Source organism: Bufo bufo, chromosome 4 (assembly GCF_905171765.1).
Source record: "Bufo bufo chromosome 4, aBufBuf1.1, whole genome shotgun sequence".
In the NCBI taxonomy this organism is placed as follows: Eukaryota; Metazoa; Chordata; class Amphibia; order Anura; family Bufonidae; genus Bufo; species Bufo bufo.
This window is the reverse complement of record NC_053392.1, coordinates 263,836,133-263,848,633: the sequence shown is the minus strand read 5'-3', so window position 1 is coordinate 263,848,633 and position 12,501 is coordinate 263,836,133. Positions and strand designations below refer to the sequence as shown.

The 12,501-nt window shown below is 43.1% G+C and overlaps 2 protein-coding genes across 6 annotated transcripts in view; one reads left to right on the top strand and one right to left on the bottom strand.

The window, feature by feature from the left end:
* FBXO9 (F-box protein 9) overlaps positions 1–6,075 on the bottom strand; it is a 63,641-nt gene extending 57,566 nt beyond the window's left edge. Inside the window, exon 1 of one of the 2 annotated variants that reach the window (XM_040428560.1) lies at positions 5,858–6,075. In XM_040428560.1, coding sequence (XP_040284494.1) covers positions 5,858–5,860 — 3 coding nt within the window. In that variant the 5' untranslated portion in view covers positions 5,861–6,075. The remainder of the gene's footprint in view (positions 1–5,857) is intronic. The other variant, XM_040428559.1, reaches the window with a different exon arrangement.
* Positions 6,076–6,276: 201 nt separating this feature from the next.
* CILK1 (ciliogenesis associated kinase 1) overlaps positions 6,277–12,501 on the top strand; it is a 39,524-nt gene continuing 33,299 nt past the window's right edge. For 3 of the 4 annotated variants that reach the window (XR_005778293.1, XM_040428558.1, XM_040428556.1), the window contains exons 1-2: positions 6,277–6,419; positions 10,978–11,189. Coding sequence is in view for 3 of the 4 variants with exons in the window: in XM_040428558.1 (XP_040284492.1) it covers positions 11,089–11,189 (101 nt within the window). In the remaining variant the exon portion in view is untranslated. Of the gene's footprint in view, positions 6,420–10,959; positions 11,190–12,501 lie in introns of all 4 variants that reach the window. The other variant, XM_040428557.1, reaches the window with a different exon arrangement.

Here is a 12,501-nt window from a genome sequence, read left to right as displayed (position 1 = left end):
AATTTTTTTAATATATATATATATAAGCATTTAAAATTCTGCATATATACTAGGGCTGCACGATATGGGAATTTTGTGCGATTAGGGCCCTAAAAATTGCGATAATGATATGCGATGCGATATTTTAAGGGAATTGTGCTAGAGGTCTATTTGCTTGGATTTTCAAGGCAAAAGCACACAGAAATTACTGATAATGCTGAAATGTAGTTATGCTTAACTCAAGAACTGAAATGCAGTGTTTTTCAAAATAAAACATCTTTTACTAAATTAAATAACATATTTGCATTACTGCAAAAGTACAAAATACAAAACTTGCCATTTTCTTAATAGCACTGCACAGAACAGATAAACAGAATAAATAGAAGAACATTTGTTCATTAAAATAACGACTTGCCTCCAGCCCCTCCTCCCTCCCCGCACTGTAACTGATGTATCGCCGGCGATACATCCGTGTCAGCCACGTAAAAAGTCAACCATCGCTTTATAAGACGCACTGCCATTTCCCCCGCACTTTTGGGGGAAAAAAAGTTAGTCTTATAAAGCGAAAAATATGGTAATACAATTGCAGCATTTTTGGGTCGGCCAATTGGCGACTGCAATATGGCGATTTATTGCGATTGCGATATATTGTGCAGGCCTTATATCAGGCAGTGGACCCCTATATTCAGAAGAATGATGTAGCCTATGTATCAGTCCCATGTAATGCATCCTAACTGACAAATGACCGAAAACTGACATTCGGTAGGCAGTGTTACATGACATACATGTGCTGGGTTAGCACACAGGAAACAAGACTAGTGGTGGAATCATGATGTTAATTGTGGTTATTACAGTAACTACATCATTGTGTGCCTGTCTGTATTAATTGGTAAAATGGCTGCCTGTCTCTAAGTGATGTTTTCATGTTGTTAATAAAGATTTGCATAAGGATCTGCAGGTAGGAATACTGTATATACCAGACATGTTTTGCTCCCCAATACACTACTATTCACCTGTTAGATACCTGGGCAGTTAACCAAAAGTCGGGTCACATGACAGCTCACACGACTGACACCATGTTTAGTCCTATCTAGCTCTCCTATGAATTCATTTTACAGCACTAAAACAGACTGTACCTTCTTTAGGCTCCATTCAGACGTCCATATGAATAGGTCCACCCCCGGACCATTCATTTTCAATGGGCCTGGAAAACATGCGAACAGCACACAGTGTGCTGTCCGCATCCGCACTTCCGGTCTGCGGCTCCGCCAAAAAATAGAACATGTCCTATTCTTGTCTGCAATAGCGGACAAGAATAGGCATTTTCTATTATAGTGCCGGATCCGCAAAACACTTACGGACGTGTGAATGGACCCTGAGGGAGAGCAAATGCACAGATATAATAAAGGTCTGTGAGCAAAATTTTTAATAGATGTTAATTAGGTAATTGTTCAACATCCTATTGTCTAAATAAATAAATGTAATCATTAAACCGGAATACCTCTTTAATAGACTGAAAGAAAGTGGCCAGCCCCTTTAATTCAATGCAAGCATTTTTGGCCTTGCTCAGGCTCGTAAAAGAAGGATAGACATTCAATAACACTATTTTATTAGGGAACTGATGCAGGTCCATAAGTAAAAAGGTCATATTCATGCCCAAATTTAATTTTATAGTCCCAGTGCACTGCGAATGGAAATGAAATTCATAGTTGTGATTAGAAATTTGTATTTGCGTACACAGTTCTTATGAATATTTGTGTCTACATGGTGACAAACCTTGTGCAGTCCAATCCTAAAAAGATTTGTACTGTAGTTTTTTACCATGGCAACTATGGGGGAGTCTAGCAAGCTTCAGATCCTAGATCCGGAGTAGCTTTGGTCAAAACTTTGTTTTAATGCTGTATGGAGATTCATCTCCATACATGGGCTCCGGCGAGGCAAATTCAACTTCGGGATTTGATTTTTCAACTTGAAAACCATTTTGAAACTTGGTTCCAAAATCAGCTTCTGTACCGAGGTACCAGCTGGTACCGAACCAGACTACGGATACCCATTTTAAAATGGTTTTCCAGTTTAGTCATCAAATACCGAAGTCTAGGATCCAAAGCTCGCTTCACTCTTCCCTAATGGCAACACATAGCTCTACATGGGAGTTGCAGATATAAAACGGTAGGAAATTTATGATCAAGACCGGTTCCAAAGTTTCTACTAACTTCACTTCAGATGTTTATGGACAATTGGTTAAGGAGGTGTACAAGTACCTTGAAATAAAAAATTCATATTGTCAAGATCTGCCTAATTTTCATTTTTTTTCCAAAAGTAGAAGCACAACTAGGTTTCATTCACGATGCATTCGGAAAGTCTTCAGACACTTTTCTCATTTTGTTAGGTTGTGGCCGTCTGCTAAAATAAACTTCAAGTTCCCCTGTCCATCTGCACTCAGTACTCCATAATGAAAAAGTGAAAAACAGAATTCTAGAAAGGTTTGCAATTTATTAAAAAGGAAAAACTAAAATTGCACGTGGACATAAGTATTCAGACCGCTTGCTATGACAATAGCTCTGGAAGGCCTCCCATGTCTTTTGATTGTCTTTGAGATATTTCTACACCTTGACTGGAGTCCTCCTGTGGTAAATGCAGTTGACTGGACATGATTTGGAAAGATATATCTCTGACTGTATAAAGCAAGGATGCTCAATCTGCGGCCCTCCAGCTGTTGCAAAACTACAACGCCTAGCATGCCCCGATAGCTGTACGCTGTCCAGGCATGCTGGGAGTTGTATTTTTTCTGGAGGGCCACAGGATGGGCATCCCTGATATAAAGTATCATAGCCAACAATGAATATGAAAGCAAAAACCAAGCCATGGAGGAGGAAAGAACTGCATGTAGAGCTCAGAGACAGGATTGTATGGAGGTACAGATCTGTTGAAGTGTACAAAAAACTTCAGCTATACTGGGTTCTTTTTCCCTGAATTTTAAAGCTTTTGACGCCTTTTTCTTGGGGAAAACAGCCAACTTCACATGCTGTGCTTATTGTGTCTCTGGTGATTTATTAACCCTTTGGCTACCAGTGCCATACATGTATGGCGCCCACTTGTGCATGCAGTGGGTGCCATAGCCAGCGGGTCTCTGCTGTTTCCAACATGGCATCAATAAAAACGACAGATTGTCCCGTCCCCACACAACTGTAAAAAAAAAAAAAAAGTTATGGGGGTCAGAATATGGTGATCTAAAAAAATACATTTTTTTTTTTTTTAATTTCTAATTTACTTTTTCAGTATTTAGACATAAAACCTATACATACAATGACAAGCAAAACGGTAGCAATGTTTTGAACCTTTGACTTTCAGGCTCCATATCTCACCATCCACTACAGCTTCAAGTGTGAGACAGCCATTATTTTATAGACAATCATCTTGGCTATCTCATACATAAATTGGACTTAGAACTATTTAGCATATGATTAGTTATGCAGATTCTTGTCATGTAGCTGCATTGACTGTTTTGCTCCTGGTGGTGGAACAATCTTTTTCTTCTTGTATACAACATTCCCTAATAGCTCAGTGTGTTATTAGGTTGATTCCTGGTTCGAATCGAGGAGCAGCCATGAAGAGGATTTCCCAAGAAAAGAGAAACCGCATAATCTAGCTCATCGATAGCGTTACCAGCCAGGAAAATTGCCAAACTGCATCATGCGAGTGCCATGACAGTTGGAAGAATACAAAATAAAGTCCATCCATCTATTCCAAAGCCAAGAGGTGGACGTCCAGGTAAAATATCGGAGTCAACAAGTCTGCTCATCACAAGGTCTATCAGTTATGGCGCGACAAACACATAAGTGGAAGTGGCTTGTATGCATCGTAATAGTGAGATCACAGACGTCCATGCAAGCGATGTGCATTATACAAGTCTGGAATGGTGGCCCGAAGAAATATGAAAAAGCCTTGACTTCAATATCGTCATAAGAAGCGTCAGCTTGAGTTTTGAAAAAAGTACAAACAGTGGACAGTAAAAGATTGGAAACGGGAGCAATAAGAGGAAAGTCAATAGACTGGGCTCTAATGGGTGCAAATGGGTCTATAAGAAACAAGGGAAAAGGGGGCTAACTGATCGAAAAATTGAAGGAACTGTCAAATTCGGTGGAGGAAGACTGATCATATGGAGTTGTTTCACAGCCAAAGGTGTTTAATACTTGACCAGGATTGATGGTGGTTTCAGTGCTGAGCTATACAGTATGTGAGTATTCTACAAAACAAGTTACTTCATACAGTCGAGTACTATGGGTATGAAAAGGACAACATAGTGTTCCAGCAGCACAACGACCTGAAGCATACGTTGGGATTGGCAAAGAAATGGTTCAATGACAATGAAATAGAGGTTCTGGATTGGCCCCCACAGTCCCCAGACCTCAATCCAATCGAACACTTGTGGGTAGAGTTGAAGAAAGAGCTATATTCATACCCACGTGAGTCGACCAGTATGCACGAACATTGGAAACGTGCAGAAGAGACCTGGGAACAGATTTCAGACGAGACATGAAAACATGTCAGGAAGGATTCAGGTGGATCTACTGAACACACTAACAAAATGATAAAAATTTGAATTAACAATAACAATACAGTTAGGCCTCTTGCACACAACCGTATGACTTTTCAGTATTTTGCGGTCCGCTAAAAACAGATCCGCCAAAAATACGGATGACGTCCGTGTGCATTCCGTATTTTTGCAGAACGGAACAGCTGGCCCCTGATAGAACAGTACTTTCCATGTCAGTTATGCAGACAATAATAGGACATGTTCTATCTTTGAACGGAAACGGAAGGCATACGGAGTACCTTCCGTTTTTTTCTATGGATCCGTTGAAATGAATATAAGGTACGGAAACGGGAAAAAAAAGTTTGTGTGCAAGAGGCCTTACATGAAAAGAATCTGCATAACTAATTACATGCTAAATAGTTGCAAGTCCAATTTCTGTATGAGACTGCCGTCATTTTATAGACAATCGTCTTGGCAGTCTCACGTTCGAAGCTGTAATGGATGGTGAGAGATGGTTCAGAACATTGTTACCCTTTTGCTCGTCAGTGTATGTGGTATCGTTGTAACCATGACCCAGAGAATGAAGGTCACAGGTCAATTTTGCCGCAAAGAGAACGCCGTAGGGACAAAGACCCGTAAAACTGAAGGAGTTGCGTTTTTTTTTCCCCCCAATTCCACTGCATTTGGAATATTTTTCCCCACTACACTGTATTCCACATTAAATGGTGTCCTTAGAAAATACAACTTGTCTTGCAAAACACAAGCCCTCATATGGATATGTGAATGGAAAAATAAAAAAGTAATGGCTCCAGGAAACAGGGAAGAAAAATGAAAATGCAAAAACGGAAAAAACTCCGGTATCCTAAGGGTTAAAATCGCAGGCTGCTCTGGCGTTTTTCTAAAGCATTCTCTATAGAGGAAATAAAACTGAAAAAAGCATGTCAGAACTGTGGAAAAATGAAGGGGAAAAAAATGCCAAACACACACACAGGGAAGTATTTGTGTAATTTGACTAAATGCCGAGTAGAGGCGCTCGACTATTTGTGTGACTGCCATAGAAGAGACTGGAGAAAGCTGGAGTTCGGGGCAGGCCCCACGAGAGGTTCAGCTGTCAGGGGCTGTGGACGCTTCATACCCCTATTAGGAACACCCCTACAAATCCACGGCTCCACAGGTCACAGCGAGCTCTGCAGAGTGCGCAACACTTGCACGGCGCCTCATTGGCCAGCTCCCGTCACGTGACACCGTATGTTTGGCAGACCAGGTACACACAGCGCCACACACCCCTCAACTACTCTAACATAACATGCCATATGTCAACACCCAGCCCCCGGGGATTACCATGCTGGGCGGCTGCGGATTCCTCTCAGCTCTGCTAAGCTCAGTACAGTTCTCGGTCGGAGAAACGCAGGACACAGCGGGAGTCTGAGCGGGACCTGCGAGCTGCGGCCATGACTAAGCGTACACACCCCGGAGCCGAGCGTGACAGCAGCACCGAGAACGAGCACTCTGCACTTCTTACGAGACAGGAGACACCGGAACCAGCGAGACGAGAAACTGACGCTAGCAAGAGGCGAAAGCCGGAACAAACGAGAGGATGACTGGGGTGAGAGAGGGGCTTGCTGCGGAACCAGAGAGATGACAACACCGGACAGAGCGGCGTCATTGCATGGAGCTAGGGGTGGTGACTGGAGGTGTACACACGGTGGCGCTGCTGTGCCCTGTGGTGCGGCACTTAGTCCTGTTGGTTTGCAGTATTTGGATGTGGCTCCATAGAGAACAGTGGCACTGAAGACAGCGGCCACTTGTGGTGATGTGGAGCTACCGGAACTAGGGAGTGGAGCAAAGAGGTCACTGAACCGGAACCAGGAGGAGATGAGAGCACACAGGGAAGATAACAGTGGTAAGAGCCTATCGCCAGCACGCTCTCTTCTCAGCCAGCTCATTGATAGATGCTTGTGTGCCGAGGTGCACACTGTGCGATTCCTTGCGGGATGTCTGAACACATCTGTGATATTCCTATAAGGCTGGAATCACACTTGCAGGTTTTGATGCAGTTCTTGTTGAGCAAGTCAGAAGTGTATCCGGCAGGAAGAAGTATAACCTAAAAGTCATTCCTTTTATATTTCCCATTCTGTTCCAATCCACTGCTGAAAAAACTGCATCAAAAACGGTGTGTGTGATTCTATCCTAACAAACACTACACATATTGTGGCTGTAATGCCCGAGCTGACCTGGATATATGTATAGTGCTCTATATCTAGTGTCTGGATATCCATACAGTCATTATAACCCCTGTCCTGACTATACCTGGTGTCTGTATATCCATAACAGTCATTATAACCCCTGTCCTGACTATACCTGGTGTCTGTATATCCATAACAGTCATTATAACCCCTGTCCTGACTATACCTGGTGTCTGTATATCCATAACAGTCATTATAACCCCTGTCCTGACTATATCTGGTGTCTGTATATCCATAACAGTCATTATAACCCCTGGCCTGACTATACCTGGTGTCTGTATATCCATAACAGTCATTATAACCCCTGGCCTGACTATACCTGGTGTCTGTATATCCATAACAGTCATTATAACCCCTGTCCTGACTATACCTGGTGTCTGTATATCCATAACGGTCATTATAACCCCTGGCCTGACTATACCTGGTGTCTGTATATCCATAACGGTCATTATAACCCCTGTCCTGACTATACCTGGTGTCTGTATATCAATAACAGTCATTATAACCCCTGTCCGGACTATATCTGGTGTCTGTATATCAATAACAGTCATTATAACCCCTGTCCGGACTATATCTGGTGTCTGTATATCCATACAGTCATTATAACCCCTGTCAGGACTATATCTGGTGTCTGTATATCCATAACAGTCATTATAACCCCTGGCCTGACTATACCTGGTGTCTGTATATCCATACAGTCATTATAACCCCTGTCCGGACTATATCTGGTGTCTGTATATCCATAACAGTCATTATAACCCCTGTCCTGACTATATCTGGTGTCTGTATATCCATAACAGTCATTATAACCCCTGTCCGGACTATATCTGGTGTCTGTATATCCATACAGTCATTATAACCCGTCAGGACTATATCTGGTGTCTGTATATCCATAACAGTCATTATAACCCCTGGCCTGACTATACCTGGTGTCTGTATATCCATACAGTCATTATAACCCCTGGCCTGACTATATCTGGTGTCTGTATATCCATAACAGTCATTATAACCCCTGTCCTGACTATATCTGGTGTCTGTATATCCATACAGTCATTATAACCCCTGTCAGGACTATATCTGGTGTCTGTATATCCATAACAGTCATTATAACCCCTGGCCTGACTATACCTGGTGTCTGTATATCCATACAGTCATTATAACCCCTGGCCTGACTATATCTGGTGTCTGTATATCCATACAGTCATTATAACCCCTGTCCGGACTATATCTGGTGTCTGTATATCCATAACAGTCATTATAACCCCTGGCCTGACTATATCTGGTGTCTGTATATCCATAACAGTCATTATAACCCCTGTCCTGACTATACCTGGTGTCTGTATATCCATAACAGTCATTATAACCCCTGTCAGGACTATATCTGGTGTCTGTATATCCATACAGTCATTATAACCCCTGTCCTGACTATACTTTGTGTCTGTATATCCATAACAGTCATTATAACCCCTGTCCTGACTATATCTGGTGTCTCAAATCAAAGAACAACGTAATAAATAGACCGCGCTGACTGTACAGTGTAAAATAATAGCTAATAGTTAATATCTTAATATGTAGCACATTAGATGATATCCGCTACTGTGTCCACCGTTACTGATTAAAGTAATGTCTGGAGTCAGTGCAAGTTGGTTAATCTAATAGATTATCAACTTGTATAGATCAAGAAAGTATATGTATATATAGTCACTTGCCTGTAATGGGCTGACTTTCGGAATCCTTCCTAATCTTCCTGGTGCTTGTACTGGAGGGTAGCTGTGACAGCTCGATCTTCAGGTTTCCTCTACAAGCGAGCGCGGTCCCGGCCGGTGACTCGTGCGCGCGAGGAAACCCAGGCTGGTGATCCACGATGACGCTGCTTCCGTGTGACGTCACACTAGGGATGGATGCCTTCTCGGACCAAAACACTTCCAACGCGTTTTGAAATTACCTAATTTCTTCATCAGGGAGTGTCTGTATATCCTTAACAGTCATTATAACCCCTGTCCAGACTATATCTGGTGTCTGTATATCCATAACAGTCATTATAACCCCTGTCCTGACTATATCTGGTGTCTGTATATCCATAACGGTCATTATAACCACTGTCCTGACTATATCTGGTGTCTGTATATCCATAACAGATACTGATCTGTCCAAAGGATAGATCATCAGTAAAAAAAAACGCGGAACCCCTTTAAGCATAAATGTACTTTATGTTCTATCGAAGGCTCCTATTTATCAAAATCAGTGATGAGCAGGGTGTTCTAAAGTTGATAGATAATCAGTTCTCCAGGACATGTAAAATTTAACAGTGAAAGTGGATCGCAAATCCTTAATACTATGCTTTTATCTAATAACTGCTTCTCAGTATAATTAACATCGCTTCTCAGCGCAATTTATAGTATACCTACCCCTATGTTGTATAATGTACATGAGGCATTGGTATACAATTTTATCAAAAAGCATAGGCCCACTCACCATGACAAGGTTGCCTCCTTGATAATCAGGGTGTTCTAGTGGTGATAGATAATCAGTTCTCACCTCTCTTGTGTTCTTCCCTGTTCTTATGCTACAAACAGTGATAAGCAGGGTGTTCTACTAGTGATGGCTAATCAGTTCTCACCTCTCCTGTGTTCTCTCCTGACCTTATACTATAAACAGTGATAAGCAGGGTGTTCTACTAGTGATGGCTAATCAGTTCTCACCTCTCCTGTGTTCTCTCTTCTCCTTATACTATAAACAGTGATAAGCAGGGTGTTCTACTAGTGATGGCTAATCAGTTCTCACCTCTCCTGTGTTCTCTCCTGACCTTATACTATAAACAGTGATAAGCATGGTGTTCTAGTGGTAATAGATAATCAGTTCTCCCCTATCCCTTAGGAGTCGGAGTGTGATAGAATGCAGGAGTCAGAGCTTAGGCTTTCCAACTCCACAGCCCTGGTAGGGACACACCTTAAATGGATAGGCTATAATCACACGATGGTTAAGCAGGCCATGTCTCAGAACCGTTTTTCATGGAAGCCTTTCTGAAAAATAGCCATTAACAGAGGCGCCCCCTGAATTGTATTGGGGTTGTCGGGCCATGAAAACGGACAAAGTGGGACATGCCCCTATTTTTGGACAGCCGATATTCATGTTTCTTTTTTTTAAACAATGGGCATGTGAATACACCCATAGACTGTCACTGAAGAAGGCCTTACACCCTATGGTCCATTTATTCATACATATTTAGGAGGAATAACAGAGGCAGGGTACAACATAGAGAAAGGATGGTCCAGAATTGTTATTTTATGACATGTTTAGTAAGATAGAGATGTCAGGAGATCAGGCAGGTCCTCTTTAATTCAGAGATAATGGAGGTTTAGTATCACTTCATTTGTGTGCGCTACTACATTCTGTGTGCTGAAAGTATACCATCTGGTTTTCTACCAAGTGGGTTTTCCCCCTTCAGTATCAGATCTGCAGGAGTCCATCCTCCGACACCAGGCACAACCGCTATACAATGTACAGTGCTTATGCAGTGTAAAGGCTGTATCGCTCTCCGAAGCTCCACAGCCTCTTCAAGCATCTGATACATGGCGGTACCAGGTCTCGGACTCCACCGATCTGATGTGGATGATCTATCCTGAGGACAGGTCATTAGTGCTGTTCTCCTGAAAAACCTCTTCAACTACTCTTATGTAGGAGCTCTTGTACCTAGACATGCTTCGTGCAGAAGTGCTCATCTACTCGGCATACTGATCATGCAGTCGGATGTGGCAGTATGGAAGAAGCCTTGAACGCAGTTCCTAACAAAGGCTTTTATGGAGGCCTCTGGCCTGCTTAGTTGTGTAGCCATTGTTAGACTGGATTGGACACATGTCCATTGTTCAGCCAAATTGCTCCGTCCTCCCATTTACAGTAATGCTTTATTGACTTTGGCTGACGCTCACCCCCAGGAGCACGCTATTCACGTGAATGTGCGGGTTGCTAAGTGATGCAGGACATTATGTGCAGTGTTTTCCATGGAGGCTTCTCCTCCAGGAAGTTGGTGGGGGTGATCCTTGCAGGTGCACACTGTGCTGTGTTCTGCTGCACATCAGGTAATGCTCCCCTCCTTACTGTACAGTGTGTTCACGCTGAACTGCGAGTGTAAGCAATAATTTCTGTTACGTTTATGAAATCTGTGATATCTTGTAATATTGAAATCTGTGATGTCAGTCATTATTTTCTTTCCAGACAGTGATCTATGATTAAGGTTCGTCCTCTATGCTGCTCAGAAGGTACAGTGACTACAAGTGGGATACCCGGTGCCCACTGAAATGTCCCTTCCACCCGTGATTTGTCATCATGAACCGTTATACAACAATCAAACAGCTCGGAGATGGCACTTATGGCTCGGTCCTTCTGGCAAGAAGCACGGAGTCGGGGGAGCTGGTTGCCATTAAAAAGTATGTTTTATGGTATAGAGGGGACCGGTGTATCTTCAGTATTCACTTATTTTAACTTTATCGGTTTCTTGCTGAGAGTATTTCGATACACAAAATCCGAAAATCTAATTTGAAATCTATGACTCCATCACAACATGTCACCCTCAATTTACAGAGAGGGGTGACCTTAGTGTTTCCCTTTGGAAAGCATAGTTGGATTTTTGCACAGTGGTCACAGGGCAAGGGCTCGTTCACACCTGCGTTGGAGTCTCCATTCAGGGCCTCCATCACAGATTTTGTCACAAACAGCGGAGTGCAGCAGGAATTTTTTTCTCCGCTAACATGACTGACTCCTGAACAGAAACAACCCCATTATAGACGATGGAATCTGTTTCTTTCCATTCGGGTCAGTTATGTGCTGAATCCGGGAGCAGAACAACGGAAGTCAGTTGCAGTAGTGTGAACTGACCCTTAGGCTAAGTTCACACGAACGTGTGTGATCTGTGGCCATATTGCGGGCCGCAATACACGGCCACAGTTCCGTGTGAATTCCTCATCACGGATGCGGACCCATTCACTTCAATGGGTCCGCAAATCCGGAATCGCGGAACGGCCGCACGGGACAGGACCCCTCGGAAGCACTACGGAGTGCCTCCGTGGGGTTACGTCCCGTACTTCCGTTCCGCTAAAAGATATAACAAGTCCTATCTTTTAGCGGAACGGCCGGATCGCGGACCCATTAAAGTGAATGGGTCCGCGATCCGATGCGGCTGACCTACGGCCGGCGATCGTGCATTGCGGCCCGCTATTTGCGGGCCGCAGCACAGGCACGGGTCACACACATTCGTGTGAACTCGGCCTTACTGGGGGATTGGGAGTGGTGTGCTTTCCCCATATTCATGTGAATGGAGCTGAACTAGAAGACCAGATGCAACCCATGGACAAGAATGGCACTGGTTCTGAAAAAGCAAACCCAGTCTCGGATTCATTTTTGTGGGATTTACATGCAACCGTCGCACACAAAATGTATCAATTAAAATAAACACTGAATAGAAAAAGAAAAAGTTGTGCTTGTATGATGTAGATGGGTACTTAAAGGGGTTCTCTCACTTCACCAAATGGCATTTGTCATGTAGAGGAAGTTAATATAAGGCCCTTACTAGTGTTTTGTGATTGTCCATATTGCTTCCTTCGCTGGCTGGATTCATTTTTCCATCGCATTATATACTTCTTGTTTCCATGGTTACGACCACCCTTCAATCCAGCATCGGTGGTCGTGTTTGCACAGTATAGGAAAAAGCGCTCCTGTGTTCCCAGCTATCAGAGAAGCCAG